An 18,200-nucleotide genomic window follows, 5' to 3' on the forward strand; every position below is an offset into this window, starting at 1 on the left:
CGTAAAATCAGTACGTACTATCAATTTTGAGTGGGCATGCGGAATTGTGATCGTGAAGGTGTCTCTTTGATGGATCGTACTAAGACATATCTTAAGAGTAGTGTCATAGGTGCCCCCTGATGGAATTGATTGTACCAACACATATCTTAAGAGTAGTGGCATAGGTGCCCCCTGATGGAATTGATTGTACCAACACATATCTTAAGAGTAGTGGCATAGGTGCCCCCGATGGAATTGATTGTACTAACACATATCTTAAGAGTAGTGGCATAGGTGCCCCTGATGATTGTACCAACACATACCTTAGAGTAGCGGCATAGAAAAAGAGCGGACAAGAGGGCGCGCCCGGATTTGAACCGAGGACCTGCTGATCTGCAGTCAGCCGCTCTACCACTGAGCTACACACCCACAATAAACGAAAATCCCAATCTCCATCATGAGTCATGATGGAGATTGGAAAGTCGAAACCATGATTCATGACTACCCACTCTCCTCACCTTATCTCCCTCATTTTCCATATCGGTGGTGGGCGAACACGCAATTTCAGAACATAATATCTACATACGGTCGATGCTGCACCACACTCCAGCCAAAAACTGGGCCCGACTGCATCACAATTCTCGTCAAAGAGTCCTTATGAACACATTAAGCCACGTTTAATGGGCGCGCCTAGGTCGCGGCAACTCACGATTACCACGCGTTGTCGTCCTCACCAGCATGCGGTAAGCCAGTCAGACAACTGGTGGGAAAATATGCAGAGGACACTCTGAGGAAATTCATTTTGGTTTTTATGGACTTCCTCCCCAAGTAGTGTGTAAACTTCCATAATGTAGAGAGCAAACTCAGTTGACGGACCCAAACATTGATTCCAAGACTGTTCGTCAACCTGGGACCGTACCATTTACCCACAAAACACAACAGGACCGTGCACCATCACCGACACTACTAACACACTATAGGAACATATCTACTATGTGAGGAACCTCGTAGATGTTAGTATTGGCGAACAACCGATATACATCCAAATGATGGTATCAATCATATAAACACTCACAGGATTCCTCAACCTTTGCTGAAAGAACCCTATAAGTGTAGAGGCACAGTATGAAGAACAAGTAACTAAATTGGCGCCACTCGAATTGCAAAGGCAAAAAGATTTCCATCAATAACAATATCGACAAAGAAATCGCATCCTTCGCCGTAAACAAGAAATACTCAATCCATAGGAACTGCTGAGGACCAACTCCTAGCCCACAACACAGGAAAGAGCGAACAAAATGGACGCCTCCATCTATCTAATGCTATTATACCGCGACAAGGTTCACTTAGGCTCGAGCCTCCAACATAGGGGAAGTAGCGAGGAACTTGGATGACGGCATACGACTCGAATGTGCGGCGCTGTACTCACATGGTCTATGACGAATGCATAGCCAATGAGAAGCCACCTGACAAAAACAAACCACTTTTATTCCAAAACCACCATGCCACACTCACCTGAGGGTTGTGAGTAAATGTCAAAGTTTGACGCGCCTTGTCCAATTTATAATGTCCATCTGATACCTTACAAAAGACAACAACAATGAAAACGATAAGCGCCGACTCTTTGGATAATAATCATACTGATCATGAGCGTACAAATAAAAATATCATTCCCCCTCGTTATAGGAATAGTTTACGCAGACAGCGACTGAGGAGGCTGCACATGCTGAACTACGCTTCTTGATGACAATACAGTACACTTTCTCAATTTCACTACACTTCTACCCTGATTCGTATACGATTTTATCTAATATTTTTTAAACACTTCAGCTTCGCTCCGCCTAGCAAACCTTTTTACTTCAATATCAACTCCTCTAGGATAATGTACACCCAGCGGCACGAAGATCTCCGATGTGGTCGTCCCTGACACAATACACATAATAATAATTCCCCTCCAAGTTAACATATTACTTGCCAATGGGTCCTCTTCAAATCTCATGATGAAACACTTATCATCATGTAAACCGTCAAAACGCGCCGACACAGGTTTACCAGCAAGCCTAACAAAGAGCAAACACTGGGCTTTCATCCGTTAAATTTCACTACTATTGCATACCGCAAATATCGAGTATTACACCACCATATGCAAGGATAACTACACTGTTATACTCACTTGAATGCATATGGACGAACAACGGATGGCATCCTTAGGTGAGGACCACGATTACTATCAGCACGGGGATTCGCCTCGCTTGTGAAGATAGAAAGATCTTCTTTATTCCAGCCGTCCTAACACAGAGAAAGAAACTCCACTACGGTATCATATCTTCGCTCGCCTCAGCTGAACTCGGGAGTTTGCTCACATATTATAAAAGTCAGTCTAGAACTCGACAAAGCCCACCAAGAAATTGGAAAAAAATATCCTCAAAATTTTCACCTTGTCACAAACACGTGCATATTTTTCCAAATTGGAAAACTCTCCCATTCACTAAGTATGAGAAAATATGCACATGCAGAAAAAAATAGAATTTCTGAAGAAAATTCGGAAAATTTTCTACGTCATGTACATTCCCACCAAACTCCTATAATAAGTGAGGTATACCCCTGAGCTCAGCTGAGAAAAGCGAACATATATTCCTCCAACACCGATTTTGTTCCCTTTCATAATAACCTCTAATCTACAAGTAGACATACCCCCATGCTGTAGTAAATTCACCGAGTGATAAAATTTCAGAAAAATTTTTCTCCATCGTGTGTACTATGAACTCACTTTACTACTCAAAATCATGATAGTCCTATTTCCTCGTTATTACCTGTTCTTCTTTAGTATTATAAGGGACGTAGTTCCAAACCGTCACAGCTTGCAGAGCCGTGCTCTCAACTGCTTCCATAGTGTCATTCATAGCTCTATCGGTTGAACCTGATCATCAACTCTCACAAAAAAAACTATAAAATCTATAACCCCTATGCGCATGCGTGCAACTGTATAATACTAAACATCATCACACTTTAGCCAATCATAAGTAAGATTAAATCTATCATACAATTACATTGGAGTTTCACCCATGCGGTTGACCCTATACTATATGTGTTTTTGACATCACTAGGGTGAAACTCCCTCACTATAGATTTTATATGATATTTACTATATGAAAATAATATACTCTAGACACGACCTCATATATAACCATCAGATGAGTAGTGTTGGAGGAGGAATATATGTTCGCTTTCCTCAGCTGAGTTTAGGAGTTTCCAAAACTAATTATACAAATTCATATACAAATCAGCATAAAAGAGCACAGAAACCAAAATAATTTCCCGAAATTTCCTCTCAGAATTTACATATTGTCACCAACATATGTGCATAATTTCCCACACAGATGTCAAACTTACTATCCGAGTTTCACAACCCGTACGTAAAGTGGCGTAAAACTCCGTGGAAAACGCGATATTCGCTGCGATATGCAGTTTTCCACATCACTAGGGTGGTTAAACTCCATCAATAAAACGCTGCTTCTTATTACCATAATTGCCGCACCAGGGAATTCCAACCTCGCCGAGTAACGTCGGGCCCACTTCCTCTCCACTAGCCTTCAAATTCCTAAGACTTCTCTTATGAGTATTGGGCGCTACTCCCGGACCGACATCGAACTGATTCAACAACAAATATCAACTTTTTATACGCCTTCCTCAGCTACCTTCAGCCCGCTAGTTGCAATTTCGCATCCAATCCATGTGCGGTATGTTGAATACTGTAAAGTTGGTCCGTCGTACCTAGACATTCAAACCAACTTTGGAGTTTCAAAAAAGTGGCCAAGTAATACTCTGTGAAAAACGCGATTTTATTCGCGCTGATATGCAGTAGTCGTGAAATATATTTTCCATATCACTAAGGTGGTGAAACTCCACTCTATCATCAATTCCGAAATACAAAACACACATATTTACACCCGCAATATTTCCACCACCGACGTTCCTTACCAATGCGGCGCCCATACTATTCGAGTATCTTGAGGTATATCATCTTTAGTCGCAACATGCAACTTCGGCCATTCCATGTCCATAGTCGGTCCTACAATACAATAAAAGCGAGTAGTAATATTGGAGTTTCACAACCCGTTTTACGTGAAGTGGCGTAAAACGCGGTCATATGCAGTAGTCGCGAAATATGTTTTTCATATCACTAGAGTGATACTCCAATAATATGCACATGCTCAACCACTTGTGTTGGAGACAATATGGAAATTTCGCGGAAATTTTGGTAAGAAATTCTGCAACTTTCTCAACACTCCCCAGCTGAGGAAAACGAATTTATTTTCCTCCAACACTGCACCCAGAAAGATTCCAACTCACCTAGAAAGATTATCGCATCGGGCATTTTAGATGTCACAGCTCTGGCGAAGTCCCTCCAGAAAGGCCGCATATAACGCGCTGAAACATGACCAGTCGGGAAAAGTAAATGTTGGGAAAATGTGCATTAAGTCAACTATCATGTTTCACCTATATTCCTCCAACACTACCGAAAACAGTACTTCTCAGTTGAGCAAGCAAACATATACTCCTCCAACACTACCAAAAACAGTACTTCTCAGTTGAGCAAGCAAACATATACTCCTCCAACACTACCGAAAACAGTACTTCTCAGTTGAGTAAGCAAACATATACTCCTCCAACACTACCAAAAACAGTACTTCTCAGTTTTCAGAAAATGCGCGAAAACAATTTTGACCATAATTTTTGAGCGATATCTTTTAAAACAAAACCAACGCTGTTATTTTTATCTGCTAATTTCCGTACCTTTTTTCCGTTCAATTCTTCGTTCGGATCTATTTGATCTGTCTGCACTCACCCTCCACTAACTATCGAATCACTATGTCCGGTCCTGTATCGAGTTCTAGTCCTCCGAAAGCCTTCAACCAGCACTTCCTCAACAACTCTTTTTTCCCATAATTTTCGTTAATATTTGCCACACATTTATTACCTTGAAAATCTTCCTCAGTTTTCAAGTCAAAATACCTCCTTTTCAAGAGCCTCATTTCGCCATCATCATCATAGTCCCAAACTCCATTTTCAAACCAAGGATCCTTACACCCCGGCAAAAACACTTTAACATGTTTTTCATTTCGCCTCTGCACATAACAATTTCACCTATGATCTCAATAACTTCTTACAAAATGTCCTAAATATTTGAAATTATCGCCGTATTTTGGTAAACTCAGCGATTTCCCGTTTGCAAGCTGAATGGTCTCCCACGGGCTCATCACATATCCCAACGGTTGGGGGGCGTTAAACCTGAACAAAAATGTTTTTCATCATTTACAAAAAAATACTAAAATTTCACGACCCGTTTAACGTGAAGTCCTCGATGTTTCCGCGACCGATAACACAGTCGAAATATGAAATTTCTTTTTCCACTAGTGTTTTTCATATCACTAGGGTGAAACTCCACTTTATCATTAACCAAAACGGTACACATATATTTCGCGACTAGTCCAGAAAATATAACCTACCGTTTCGAATTCTCATCATAAAATTATGAATTTTTGTGATTTATTTTTCCACTTATTACGACAAACATAGATCAACATACTACCCAGTGTTAGGGGAATATATGCTCACTTTCCTTAGCTGAACTCAGGAAATTCCGACGCTACACAAAATTTCTCCTAAATTTTCTTCATAAAACTTATATGGGCACCATACGTGTACAAATATACAAAAACCAGGAAAATTTTCCCATAAAAAACACATATTTTACCATATGCATATTTTCCTATACTACTTTTCCAAGGGCAGGCTCCGACCAATCCATCCCATATTCGGCTCATTCAGAGTCTCAAATCCCAAAACATTCTTCTCCTCTCGAAGTGCCTCAGCCAGAGCACTCACAGCGTTATAATAATGACGACGGAGATACACTCCAGCATTCTCATTATCTGTGACACAAATCGGACCTATTCCGTATCTTCCACGCTGGAACCTAAGATTCTTACCAATCTTAGTATTAGGGGCATAATCCTCCCCAGCAAAGAATATGGCCCACATCGTTGCAGCCGGATAAAACAGATTATTAACCGGCCACGACATTTTCGGGAAAAATCTAAAGAAAAAAATCCATAATACCACACCATTGAAATTTTCCGGAAAAAATCTCCAAATTCCATACCACACCATGAAAATTTTCGGAAAAATTCTGAAAATAAATCCCATAATACCACACCATGAGAATTTTCTAGAAAAATCTCTACATTCCATACCACTCCATAAGAATTTTCCAAAAAAAAATCACAAATTCCATAGCATACCACGAAAATTTTCCGGAAAAATCTCCAAATTCCATAATACCACACCATAAGAGCATCATACTACCCCTCAGGATCGCTTTCATCTTCCAAATGACGTTGATGTAGAAAACACGCTCCCGACTCGGATAGCTTTTCAGGATCAAATCCTATTTTCTCCAAAGTCCACCTCGGTGCTCCGTCCCCTCCCGTCCACCTCGACCAAGCCTACCATAAAATTTCAATACTCACATCAGCTCGTTTTTTTCTCACTGGGAAAATATGCATATAGTCGAGTAAAATTTTCAGAAAATTTCCGGAAATTCTTACTAATTTCGGAACATTTCTACCCGAATTCATGTATAAACTCCTATAATTAGCTTTTGGAACTCCCGAGCTCAGCTGAGGAAAGCGAACATATACTCCTCCAACACTGGTAGTTTCACCAGAGATATGAAAAACACTAGAAAAAAACATATTCCATATTTCACTTTGCAAAAAACGCATGTAAACAGTATGTGTGGCGATTCACTTCATATCACAAAAATCGCGTTTTTCACGTAAAACGCGTAAAACTCCACTGGAGTTTCACCAACCTAGTGATATGAAAAACACTAGTGAAAAACATACCTCGTGACCACCACAAGCTGCGAATATCGCGTTTTTCACCGAGTTTTACGATGCCACTTCACGTAAAACGGGTAATTGTGAAACTCCATTATATGTAAAATAAGATATACCCCGAAAAAAATAAATATGTTATCAATTCTGACCCTTGAAGTAGCGCGTTTGATGCACAAGAATTTCTGCAGAAATTTTTCACGTAAAACGCGTAAAACTGCACTATCTTACATCTTGATGCGGATCAATAAGCACACTTATTCCATACCTATAAAATGAGCAATAACAAGTCCAATACACCAGCCATTTAACTTACTCTTCACACTTCCGGATGATATCAACGACATATTGAATATATTCATAATCATACTCTCCTGGTCTTCGAGGCTCAAGGGCTTCCCATGTAACGATGAATCGCAACTACAAATGAAGTTTCACCACCCTAGTGATATGAAAAACACTGGTGAAAAATATATTTCACGACTACTACATATCACCGCGAATATCGCGTTTTTCACAGACTTTTACGCCACTTCGCGTAAAACGGGTGAAATTCCATAATATGTAAAATAAATATACCCCGAAAAAAATATGTTATCAATTCTGTTCCTTGCACTAGCGCGTTTGATGCACAAGAATTAAACTGTGTATTGCATTCTGAGATCAATAAGAATGGATCTGAGACTATATCGCATAGACAACAGTGAACACCTCTATAATAACGACAAGTTGTTAACTATCATTGGAGTTTCACCACCCTAGTGATATGAAGAACACTAGTGAAAACCATATTTCACGACTACTGCATATCACCACGAATATCGCCTTTTTCACAGAGTTTTACGCCACTTCGCGTAAAACGAGTAAAACTACAATATATACCAAAATAAAATTCACACACATTTTTACCGCAACCGCGCCCATATTATTACGAATGTCAATCCCCAAGCCCGGAGTCTTTGCAAATGAATATCAGCATCTTCCAATGGGAACGGTCGGCCCACGAAAGTAGCTCCTCCATCCGAGGGTATGCTACTCTGGCTACTGCTGCTACCTGATATAAACTCATATATTCAACATTTCCAAGTATATCTAATCAATACTATATTGGAGTTTCACAACCCGTTTCACGTAAAGTGGCGAAGTGATACTCGGTGAAAAACGCGATATTCACGGTGATATGCCGTGGTCGTGAAATATGTTTTTCATATCACTAGGGTGGTGAAACTCCAATGTATATATAATACATCGACCAAAACTGCGACAACACACTCGAGAGAACACACAAGTTCGAACTTGAGCACAGCTTCAAAAAATTTGTGAGAAAACAATTTTTGACGGAATAAAGTCCCACCCGGGGAGAGGTTAGATTTTAGTGTGAAATTCGAGATGTATGGCTCATCACTATTTCCCATTTTTCAATCAAAAAATGCAAACTAAGCGAGCTCGGCGTCTCCGTCACGAAGACCTAGTTCTAAGCTCCGCAGTAAGGCACATGTCTAATCAACACTACATATCCTCTGTAAATTTATATATGTATAATACTACTAAATAAGAACCTACTCCTAAAATGTGACTAACGTTTCTGGTATATTTTCTCAATAAATTTTCCAGCTCGCCTCCGACTACTAACATCACCACAATAACAATTTCGATCGATTCACAAGCTGCTCCTAGTTAAAATTTCCTCAAGAACGTTACTTCTCATTACTGTAAAAACTCACTATTACCAATCGGCATCTTAGACATGCCTCCAACGTTAATTCCTCTAAGGTGAACTCTCCGACCATCTGAATCTCTAAAAGATGTCCCATCGAGCCTCACGTCGCGATGAACTTGTGTTGGTGCGCCAAACCTGGAAAATATCGTTTTTCATACCACCCCTCGGGCACATCCTACCTAGAATAGTCTTCGGGCTCCAGAACTGAAGGCTCGTCACGCTCGGGTGCTTTGGCAAATCGCGGGTTGCACATTATTCCTCTGAAAATAAAGATCGATCGCCCTGTAGGAATATATATTCGGTTTCCTCAGCTGAGCTCAGAAGTTACCTCATCAACATAAGAATTGAGGTAGAAATGAGGAAAAAATCAACAAGAATTTCCCGAAATTTCCTCGAAATTTTTAATACTGCCACGGACACATGCAGTTGACAATTTGCATATTTTCCCAGATTGTACTACATTCTCAAAAACTTCGAGTAAAAGTGGTAAAAAAATTCCCAAAATTTTGCCCACACTTAAAACCCCTACATTTTATAAAGAGCTGCACAGCCTAGCGAAACCATAGTGCCAATTACTGTCCACCAGAACAAATCAGTTTCACAGAGCATCTGAAAATAACATGTAAAAATTTTTCCTCTACAAATCGCTCACATGATTAGCCGTGACCAAGCATAGACCTATGGCAAAGGTGATCAGCATGGCCGCGAGCTCCTCAGCATAGAAGTGCGAGAAGACGTAGAATACATTGTGAGGCACGTAAGTGAACCAAGCCATATATATATAACACTAGTAGCGGTATAGGAGGGGAATCGCCACTAATATGTGAATGGGCAACTGATGATAATGAACAATGTATCGAACTCATACCACTCACTTGAGTTCATTAACACAATAAACGAACTATAGTTCAATGATTGTATAATATAAAATTCCCATATAATAATAGAATTCCTATAATACAAAGGAATTTCTCTTATGCATGGTATCGATTTTGAGCACTGTAATATTTTCCCGTCTCCCGTCTCTGCCACCACCTAGCTGCCTCAGCGGCAGCGCGGACAAGTAATTCCAAGTATGCAAGATTGTTATCTATAAAATTTGGTACTAAAGTAGCATCTCCTTATTTCGATCGATGGACCTTTGGGTTACGAGTCCACCACACTATCCACTACGCCAAGCTGCTTCGCAAAGTAGCCATGAACTATCTTGTCCGATGTTGACGACTGAAGTGTCTAGTCCTGATGTATTTGTGATGCAGTTTTACCAGTGCTGAGCATTGAATAGCTGCCCGTTCCATTATCGATTTGATCTCCTTCGCGTCCCTTCCATCCTCGGAACTCTCCGCGGCCCCTACAGCTATGACGTCGCCGCGCTAAGACCAGCGATCTCAGCGAGTTCAGGTAAGGAGAGGAGAAAAAGGAAAGAAAGATGGGGGGAAAGGAGAGCCTCTCCTGGAGCTCGTCTGGGACGGCTCATCATTGTGTTTATCATCCACCACAAGATCACACCCTACTTGGCGCTCCCCATCAGGTCCGAGTCCGACTTACGGGATCTTGGTATTGCTCTCTGAACTGTGGCGATTCTCTCTTCGTTGTATTTACTTCGTGACTCCTTTGACGACTGGGAATGAGAAACATTATTTTCGAAACAACATAGTCGTACCTAGGTATAAGCAGATCAACCTGTGTACAAAACGAAAGAAGGGGGCACAGAGAGGCGAACCGAACTGGCCAAGGACACCAGTAAAGGCAGAGACATATTAGAGATCTTGGCTAACAGCCCTCCTCCGGGCTATCAACGAGGATTCCCATACTTTCACCTTGCGGCGTATTATAATATCAAACCTTTCATCACCGAATGGAATAAAAACCAAGAGCCCAAAGCGAACAAGTTATCGATGGGAGATAGCGCAGGATCACTGTGTAAGTTAACACGCAGCCAAGAAAAGTCTAAAACTCTGTATTATCGATACAGAGTTAGAGCTGTTCCAACAAAGCTCAAAAAACGCCAGGTCTAACGAGCCCAGCCTCGCTCAGATATTCACACTTTGGATTCACCGTTCGACCGCATTGTAACAGCTTGCAGTCACTAAGATCCAACATTATCAAAAGAGCAAGCATTAGGATGGGTAACTCCCTGGCAAATCATTGAGCATCGAAGAATCACACCGATGGTTAGCAATGGTTCCGCTATAAAGTCCTATAGATTCCCTCCACTTCACACAGAACCAGGCATCGACTCTTCGAGCCTTGATCAGGGGTAGTAACAATATTGATGTGGTTGTATATTTTAATCCCAACCTTCCACAGAAGGATCTCTCAAATCTTTCAAAGGTTCTAAGTAACAGGAGTATGAAAGTAGACTTGAAGATAACGAGTGTTGTAAATAACACCACGAAGTTGAGCTGCCAGTTCAAGTTCATAACGGCTTAGAACTCGACAGTGCCCGATCAGGGTGAATGTTGTTGTTGTGATCCTCCGTATGGCGGTGGGGGTAACGTGCGTGTCCGCTCCGCCCGAATCCGACTGGCAACACTAGACCGTCTAGTCTAGACATAGGGGAAAGATGTAAGTACGGACTGACGATCGGACGCAATAAGAGAGCTCAAGTAATTCGAGCGTAGAACCAGAAATAAAAATGATAGTTAATAGTGCACGTAAATTATCATAGGGTCAAGAAGATGCGTACGCGTTCAACTGGCAATATTCAGGTGCAGCATAGGAATAGGAGACAGCACGATAGCATCAGCTTTCTTGAGAACGAATGAGCGTTCGATGCATCATGACGACTCGTCATTGACGGGAACAATAAGACTTTTCCAAACAGCCCATGAGGTAGTTCTACAAGCTCGTCGAAACGGCAAATGTAGGCGATGTACTGTATAAACGATGGTCAGCCAAAATGATGTAGAAAACCACTTCTCTGACCAGGCACAAGATTTGTAGATGCCAGCGGTTGCTGTGGATCTCATTTGGAGAGATTGAACGTATTCCAAATATAATAATGCCAGTTTGTAATATCGGCTATGGGAAAAAGCCAGACATGATATTTATCCTTGCAAAAGATCTCCCAAGTGTAGAGGTCACTTTCCAAAGTACGCAACTTAAGTTCGAGGCCCACGTCCATGCCACGAAACTTGTCTCCAGTACGTCCCTCGAGCTGAGTAAGCAACCTGAAGTCGTGGTCCTCACTCATATTGGTCTTGACAATATTGCCCATCCTCATATAAAGATCTGACTCACCAGAAACCATGAAGTCAGCATCCGCAATCACTGTGATGTCAGCAGTCCATCTACCAGTTGAAGGGTCGTAGTGCCCCCTACCACCTGCTACAGTTTCAGCGCTTAGTCTTATAGGGACGAAAAGCATCCCTTTCACCACCTGCACAATATTGACCTTAGCGATGCCCCCACCAGTGATATTGAGGCCGGCCGGCTCCGAACCATTGGCGGCCAATTGGATATGGAAATATACGGACTTAGAGGGATCGTCAATATCGAAGATGTAGATGGTTATATTCACCTTGGATGCATCTGTGTCTATAGTGCCTACAGCACAGAACTGTGAAGAGCTAGGCTTGCGAACACCGGTACAACCCTGCGGGGCCGAAACATGTCTCACCGAGCCACCAACCAGAGAGGCAAATCCGCACATCAATACCAGAAGTAACATGGTTCTCATCGCAGACTCGGATACACTTATGACGTAGGAGTGTGAGGACGGAGGTGCAACACGGTGTTGCTGATTCGATCAACTCACGTACTTCACGTAAAACGCTATGAATAAACAAGATTCCGCACAACCATATGGTGCGGCCTAGACCTGATTTGGACCCGAACTGACTGATGATTGGCAGTATTACTTGTGCTGCTGTATGCGTTCATCTTTCATGGACGATCTGAGACTAATGGACGGAGTTCACGTCCAGGCCACCAGTCGCCTATGATCATTCTATACACAAAGAACGGTCAATCAAGGAGAAGATGTCACAGGATTGGTGTAACTTGGTTGGCACTTTCGTTAAGTATGACTTGGCCAACCTTCAACCAGTCCATTACGTAATCACCATCACCAAGTACGTCCTTGATCAATCTCTGGAAATATTCAAAGGATGTCTGATCGCGTACGAACCGGACTATGCAGGATACTATCCTGAGGGTAGTAGGAAATTCTTCGATCCCCAGCTATCGTTTGAGTTGTATTATAACGATGCTTTCGTCAGTTTTGATCTTTAAACTCCCGAACACTGTGTCGTTCTGTCGCTCCCTCCACTCATGCAGACCAACAAAACTCAACCTTCGAATGGGAAACCAATCCCGTTATTAATCACTCAGAGGAATAATAGTGTTCTCCTTGCCGATTCGCAGAACAGCCGAAACAACGTCAATCCCGAGGAGACCGTTAGCCGGGATGCTCATGGATGGCAGTTTGAAGTGCTGCTCACCTTCTGCGAGGCTCTCAACCTTCTGACATAATCCCTGAGTGAGGAAATTGTCAAGCTTTGAGTATTCTCGAGAAGTAGATTATAGGAATTCTCTCGAGCCTCGTCTTGATGACTCCCACTGAATTGTAAGTAATTATGAACACGTAACAAACTCACCTCGACATCTATGGTTGTCCATGCTAAGGATAAGTGGGCCTTCGGAGGCTGGTAAAACTTTTCCAAGTCGAATTCGCACATTATCTCATCTACAGCACGTATCATCGTGACGACCTAAGACTGTACAGAGGAGGCCAGAGGAGATATGAAGTAGCCTACCGGTCCGGGCTCCACTATCGGGGACGCTAGGAAGGCCGTAGTCCTGTCTTCTGATAGGAAAAGCTCCACGTTTGACGGTGATACGTACCTGATGCGATATCAAGCAGTAGTTCGATCTCCCGAGCCCTTCGCTGACATAGTGAACTGAGGCTTGCATCGAAGCTGATCTGCTATCTTCCGCTTGAACGGGGCTATAAGGTGATGCCTGGAATACAAACAACGGATGAGGATGCATCCTCGGTTCCATCACTGTCTTAGTTCTCAATGAGCTGTTCTCTCTCTTCTGTCTGCTTCGTGTCACAGCATTTCCCTTGTCTCAACTACTTCTCACTGTTCTCACTGCTACTCTGTAATTTGGTTATTTATGCTCTCCTTTGACTCTCGCGTTTTGATCATTCACTTGACATGTTATCATTTTTCTCTCGATTGTCGTCATTCCTATCTTTTCACAGCTCTTGTGACTTACTTCAACATAACAGTCCGGGATAAACTGCAATGAACACTCTCGTTTGCCATCTTTTCCCACTCCCGACCAGGCCAAAGCTTCGCGGCTTGTTGTAGTGCGCTCTGCTGTAGGACTGTCACTGGGTCCTCCCCTGCTTCAGTCGATTGACACGGTAAGAAGATCGTACCTTGTGATACTCGTTATGAATAAGCAACCGCCAATCATGCTGACAAGCATAATTCCCTTCGATGTGAGGTATCCGTCTTATCCTCTTATTCACGTGTTCCAGTGAGATTTCTCCAGCATCATCACCATCATCCTCGAAAGGAGATGGTAGTTCTCGTTTTTTATTATCATCGTCAGAGAGAGAACTGCTGCTCACGCTCGACGCACTGTCATAGGCGCTCAGAAGCATCACTAAACTGAGGTCAGTAGCTAGATGAACTGAACGAAATATGGTACGAATAATCGGCAAACGGGGAGTAATCGCGAGTATGACAAACAAAAAAGTGCAATGGGCTCCTCTCTAATGGCCTCAGCTAGGACTCTCAACAGGCGTGGAGCGATCCGGACTCTGACTTCGACCAACTGATGCTATTGTCGACTGCGACGTCAACGACCCCAAACGACCTCTCTGATCCCCTTCAAAGGGCTTGTCAAGAATGATGGGCCGCACCTCGGACTTCAACGAAGCAACAGCTTTCCGCCTGATCGGTGCCGGCGTTGTTATTCTAGTATGCGGTCGCTTCTCAACATGCTCGCGTTTCCTGCTAGACCTCCTGCGGGAGCGCTGACCAAAGTGATCGAACCTCCAGGCTAGAACACTAGGTACGCGGATCTGACGGAAAGACACTGAGGCATTAACTCCAAATACGGTCTGATCGGCTCTCTATCTGAATGAGATAGTTGGGTCTCTCACCTGCGTGACTGTGTTGACCGTATACATTCCTATGAGCCCGCTGATGACGATATAAATTAAAGTGCTCCATCCAAGGAGCAAAAAAACCCATCCTGAACAGTGGGATAGAACCAAGTTCGAAAACCGAGAGTAGACTCACTCAGATATTTCGGACCAACAATGACGGTGAACGGAAATAGCAGCAGCGTAGTCAAAGGGAAGGAGTAGCTGAGATAGGTTACCACATAGACAAAGTACATAGTCAGACGGTAGCATGAGAAGACCTGAGGAAGCTGATAGAGGCTTATAGGTAGTACTGGAGATTACCAGAGAGAGGTAGTAGCCTAGACTCATAGGGAATGCCACTAAGACCAGGTTTCGGTAAGCTAGAGCAGTGGCTATAATGGAGGGCCAGCGTAGCATAAAGAAATCACATATTCGTCTCGGTACAGAACCCAGTAGTGCAATAACTCCCGTCTGCTTCGAACCCGTCTAAGATGAGCATGGCGATAGACTCTTCTATTGAATGACTTATGTATTTTCAGACGACAAGAGTTGATAATACGAATGAGTAAGTCGTAATTATTTGATGATACAGCCACCACCATTATCAGGGTGCATATAATCAATAGACGACTCGAGGAGGAATGGTCCATTCCTCCTCGAGTCTATTCCGAATAGACCCCTCGACTCGGCAGCAGCAGGAGACTGGATAATAATAATACAGTATGAAATAAGCCAATGCTATCAATTGAGTACTATCATAGACTACTACTACTACTCCTGTTGGGGCGGCTATGCCACACCCCCAAAGATATGCTCTAAGAAGATCCGTTACTGCTGTTGGGGCGGCTATGCCACACCCCCTAAGATATGCTCTAAGAAGGTCCGTTACTCCTGTTGGGGCGGCTATGCTACACCCCCTAAGTTATCTTCTAATAAGATCAGTTACTCCTGTTGGGGCGGCTATGCCTCACCCCCCTAAGACGTGCCCTAATAAGATCAGTTTCACCTGTTGGGGCGGCTATGCCTCACCCCCTAAGACGTGCCCTAATAAGATCAGTTACTCCTGTTGGGGCAGCTATGCCCCACCCCCCTAAGATATGCCCTAATAAGATCAGTTGCATATAAGACTGAAACGATTCCATTTCCGAAGACAAGGCCGCTCCTCACGAGGAAGGGCGCATACGATAAGATAAGGGGGACTTCCTCTACTCGCTAATGGAGAAAAGGGAGTGATACAATCGAGAGAAGCTGATGAAGGATGTGGATCCAGAGAGTGAAGGGACCGGACTAATTCAACTACTTACTCCGGGGGGCACAACACAAACGCACACTAGGCTCGTCGCTGCCAAAGCGAGGAGATACCAATAGACCTACAGAAGAAAATATAAAGTAGATCCGATAGGAGCCACTCGGACCTGGAAACTCACCTTTTTCTGCCACAACGCTGCGTCAGAGTGTGACGATATCACGGCGAATGCGACTACGACCACTTGTTCGAACATACCCGGTGTGTCGTCACGGGTGGTAGCTGAGCTTGCACTTACGGCCTTACTAAACCAACTCCGCACAAGGGGAAGCGAGCCACGGCGACTTTCGGACGACTCCACCACCCGCGGTCGAACCAGCCTCTGATTATTGCATCACGGTTCGTACAACTTCCAGCGACAATATAATACCTCTCGAGCCCGAGCTGATTTAAACGAGGCCTCGCTTTCCGCCGACAAGGCTGAGACTGTGGGAGAGGTTGGCGGCAAAAGGTCATCATTCAGTACAGTAGCGACCATAGCTCACTGTAGGTATGCCCCTCATTAACTACCATCAGCGAAACACCATTGACCCTCCTAACACAAAGACACTGGGCGGGCTGAACTCCCATAAAAAGAGGGAAATTGGATGAATCAATTTTGTCAGTCTACATCAGATCGATACTCTATGTCAATACGGGAGACACCGATGCTAATGTCATCAATATAAATAGACGAACATTACTGCAAACTAGATATGTCTTCATCCGTGAGCAAAGCTGTGTCCATAACAGCATAACCGGCGTGAACTCCGCCCTCCATCACACTCCTAAACAATCGATGTTAGTACGATATCTCAATCCATGATAACCTACTCATCCTTAGTCCTAAGCATATGGCCACAAGGTTTATCCATCACACTGTGGTTGCCCTTCATAACCATAGCCGAGTAAATACCCAATTCCGATACCCCATTCGGGATCATCTTTGGTATGACTCGAAACGCCTCTCGACTAGCTGGGGTCTAAAGACAACAAGTCAATGAGTAAAGTGGACGATTGACTCACATCGATAGCAAGGCATGGGAGTGGTGACGGTACCATACGCTCCATCAATACAAACCTACAATAGACAGGATACAGTCAGTTCGAAAGTGTTCTGTAGCCCTACTGTTTCAACTCCTCTCTAGGAGTCGTTTTGAGAGCATCAACAAGCTCATCGCCGTACATATTATGACCGCCACCTTCACGTTGAGGCTTCAAAACCTGCCAAACAACAGCCTCTCAAATTACCCAACCTCTCCTCCCTTCTACCCAACCTGACGGCTCCTTTAAAGCCTCAGCGACAGTCTCCTCAGCTTCCGAAGGGTCCACTTGTACCTACCACTCCTTCACCACTTCACCACAACATCAACACCCTCCTCCCCACCGCAAAGTGCTCCCGCATTCTATCAGCTTCTTCCTGTGTTAATCCGAATCGTCCCATTACACTTGGATCGCTATACCAAAGCTGCTGCACCTTTTTAGTACCTAACATGCACAATCCCTCTCCCACCCCTCTCGTAACCCTCCCTATGCCCACCAGCTAGCTGTTGTGGAATAGACGGGCACTGTACGGCCCTACTCCCTTCCAGACGTCTTCGGACTTCCCAACAGGACTCTGAATGCTCGATATCAATACCACACCATTTCCAACTCTCCCCTTACCATCAACGTAATGATCAGGACCATAACCCGCCCTGTAATAAAAAACGGATATTTCAACCGCTCGGTTCGGCTCAATGACATTACATATCCTCACTACCTGAGAAAGTATCACATACCAGTTTTCCCACTTTCTCTTTCCAACTCACTTTAGTTTTTTCATCTACATCAACCTCTTGTGCCAACTGCTTCAAAGACCTACGGTGAACTGCAATGTTGTGGTTCACCAATAACGCCGCCCTGAAAGAACAACCCTTTCCCTCTACCCGACCCAGGTGATCCCGCTACTCTAAGAATCTCTGATCGCATTCATTATCCTCTCCATCTTCCACCACCATGCAAACGTCATGAACATCACGACAGTACCTGAACACAACCAAACTATGTTTTCTGTTGGCAGTGTTGGAGAAATATATGTTCGCTTCCCTTAGCTGAGCTCACGAGTTTCCTCCCTAATTATGAAAGTCTTCACTTGAATTCACATAGAAGTGTACAGAAACAAACCAGAATTTCCTCACAATTCTCATATCATCACCAACATGT

General features: G+C 43.4%; 6 protein-coding genes and 1 non-coding gene across 8 annotated transcripts in view; all 7 read right to left on the reverse strand.

The window, feature by feature from the left end:
* Positions 1 to 336: 336 nt before the first annotated feature.
* On the reverse strand, positions 337 to 408 carry Pmar_PMAR001408. The gene has a single exon. It is a non-coding gene; the product is annotated as a tRNA-Cys (tRNA).
* Positions 409 to 932: 524 nt separating this feature from the next.
* Pmar_PMAR001409 (hypothetical protein) lies at positions 933 to 2,871 on the reverse strand. Its single transcript, XM_002783514.1, has 6 exons — positions 2,793 to 2,871; positions 2,153 to 2,268; positions 1,951 to 2,039; positions 1,838 to 1,902; positions 1,495 to 1,560; positions 933 to 1,445 (listed from the first exon to the last, which is right to left on the reverse strand). The coding sequence occupies exons 1-6, from the start codon at positions 2,868 to 2,870 to the stop codon at positions 1,326 to 1,328; spliced, it is 534 nt and encodes a 177-aa protein (XP_002783560.1). The 5' UTR covers position 2,871; the 3' UTR covers positions 933 to 1,325.
* Positions 2,872 to 5,757: 2,886 nt separating this feature from the next.
* Positions 5,758 to 9,376, reverse strand: Pmar_PMAR001410 (hypothetical protein; the record flags this gene model as incomplete). Its single annotated transcript, XM_002783515.1, has 10 exons — positions 5,758 to 5,915; positions 5,973 to 6,079; positions 6,349 to 6,488; positions 7,113 to 7,149; positions 7,198 to 7,301; positions 7,814 to 7,935; positions 8,612 to 8,736; positions 8,781 to 8,861; positions 9,131 to 9,210; positions 9,254 to 9,376. The coding sequence occupies 10 exons, from the start codon at positions 9,374 to 9,376 to the stop codon at positions 5,758 to 5,760; spliced, it is 1,077 nt and encodes a 358-aa protein (XP_002783561.1).
* A 735-nt stretch (positions 9,377 to 10,111) lies between these two features.
* Pmar_PMAR001411 (hypothetical protein) lies at positions 10,112 to 10,264 on the reverse strand (the record flags this gene model as incomplete). The annotated part of the gene is made up of 1 exon (XM_002783516.1): positions 10,112 to 10,264. A coding segment is annotated over one exon (153 nt), but the record flags the coding sequence as incomplete, so codon positions are not given.
* Positions 10,265 to 11,152: 888 nt separating this feature from the next.
* Pmar_PMAR001412 (hypothetical protein) lies at positions 11,153 to 12,316 on the reverse strand. Of its 2 annotated transcripts, XM_002783518.1 has the most exons (2): positions 11,845 to 12,316; positions 11,153 to 11,774 (listed from the first exon to the last, which is right to left on the reverse strand). In XM_002783518.1, exons 1-2 carry the CDS (start codon positions 12,281 to 12,283, stop codon positions 11,626 to 11,628), a joined length of 588 nt encoding a protein of 195 aa, XP_002783564.1. In that variant the 5' UTR covers positions 12,284 to 12,316; the 3' UTR covers positions 11,153 to 11,625. The 2 variants fall into 2 exon arrangements, with proteins under 2 accessions (XP_002783564.1, XP_002783563.1); XM_002783517.1 differs by having other exon boundaries at positions 11,153 to 12,316.
* A 1,983-nt stretch (positions 12,317 to 14,299) lies between these two features.
* Positions 14,300 to 16,506, reverse strand: Pmar_PMAR001413 (hypothetical protein). The gene is made up of 7 exons (XM_002783519.1): positions 16,387 to 16,506; positions 16,138 to 16,338; positions 16,015 to 16,080; positions 15,032 to 15,196; positions 14,865 to 14,988; positions 14,726 to 14,817; positions 14,300 to 14,644 (listed from the first exon to the last, which is right to left on the reverse strand). Exons 1-7 carry the CDS (start codon positions 16,492 to 16,494, stop codon positions 14,342 to 14,344), a joined length of 1,059 nt encoding a protein of 352 aa, XP_002783565.1. The 5' UTR covers positions 16,495 to 16,506; the 3' UTR covers positions 14,300 to 14,341.
* Positions 16,507 to 16,695: 189 nt separating this feature from the next.
* Positions 16,696 to 18,200, reverse strand: part of Pmar_PMAR001414 (Glutathione synthetase, putative) — a gene marked incomplete at both ends in the record, with an annotated part of 3,272 nt that continues 1,767 nt past the window's right edge. Inside the window, 11 exons of the mRNA XM_002783520.1 lie at positions 16,696 to 16,783; positions 16,830 to 16,978; positions 17,022 to 17,076; positions 17,125 to 17,219; positions 17,268 to 17,333; positions 17,383 to 17,483; positions 17,536 to 17,613; positions 17,661 to 17,757; positions 17,807 to 17,897; positions 17,946 to 18,023; positions 18,099 to 18,109. Coding sequence (XP_002783566.1) covers positions 16,696 to 16,783; positions 16,830 to 16,978; positions 17,022 to 17,076; positions 17,125 to 17,219; positions 17,268 to 17,333; positions 17,383 to 17,483; positions 17,536 to 17,613; positions 17,661 to 17,757; positions 17,807 to 17,897; positions 17,946 to 18,023; positions 18,099 to 18,109 — 909 coding nt within the window. The remainder of the gene's footprint in view (positions 16,784 to 16,829; positions 16,979 to 17,021; positions 17,077 to 17,124; positions 17,220 to 17,267; positions 17,334 to 17,382; positions 17,484 to 17,535; positions 17,614 to 17,660; positions 17,758 to 17,806; positions 17,898 to 17,945; positions 18,024 to 18,098; positions 18,110 to 18,200) is intronic.

This window comes from Perkinsus marinus (genome assembly GCF_000006405.1).
Source record: "Perkinsus marinus ATCC 50983 genomic scaffold scf_1104296936976, whole genome shotgun sequence".
NCBI classification, from domain to species: domain Eukaryota; phylum Perkinsozoa; order Perkinsida; family Perkinsidae; genus Perkinsus; species Perkinsus marinus.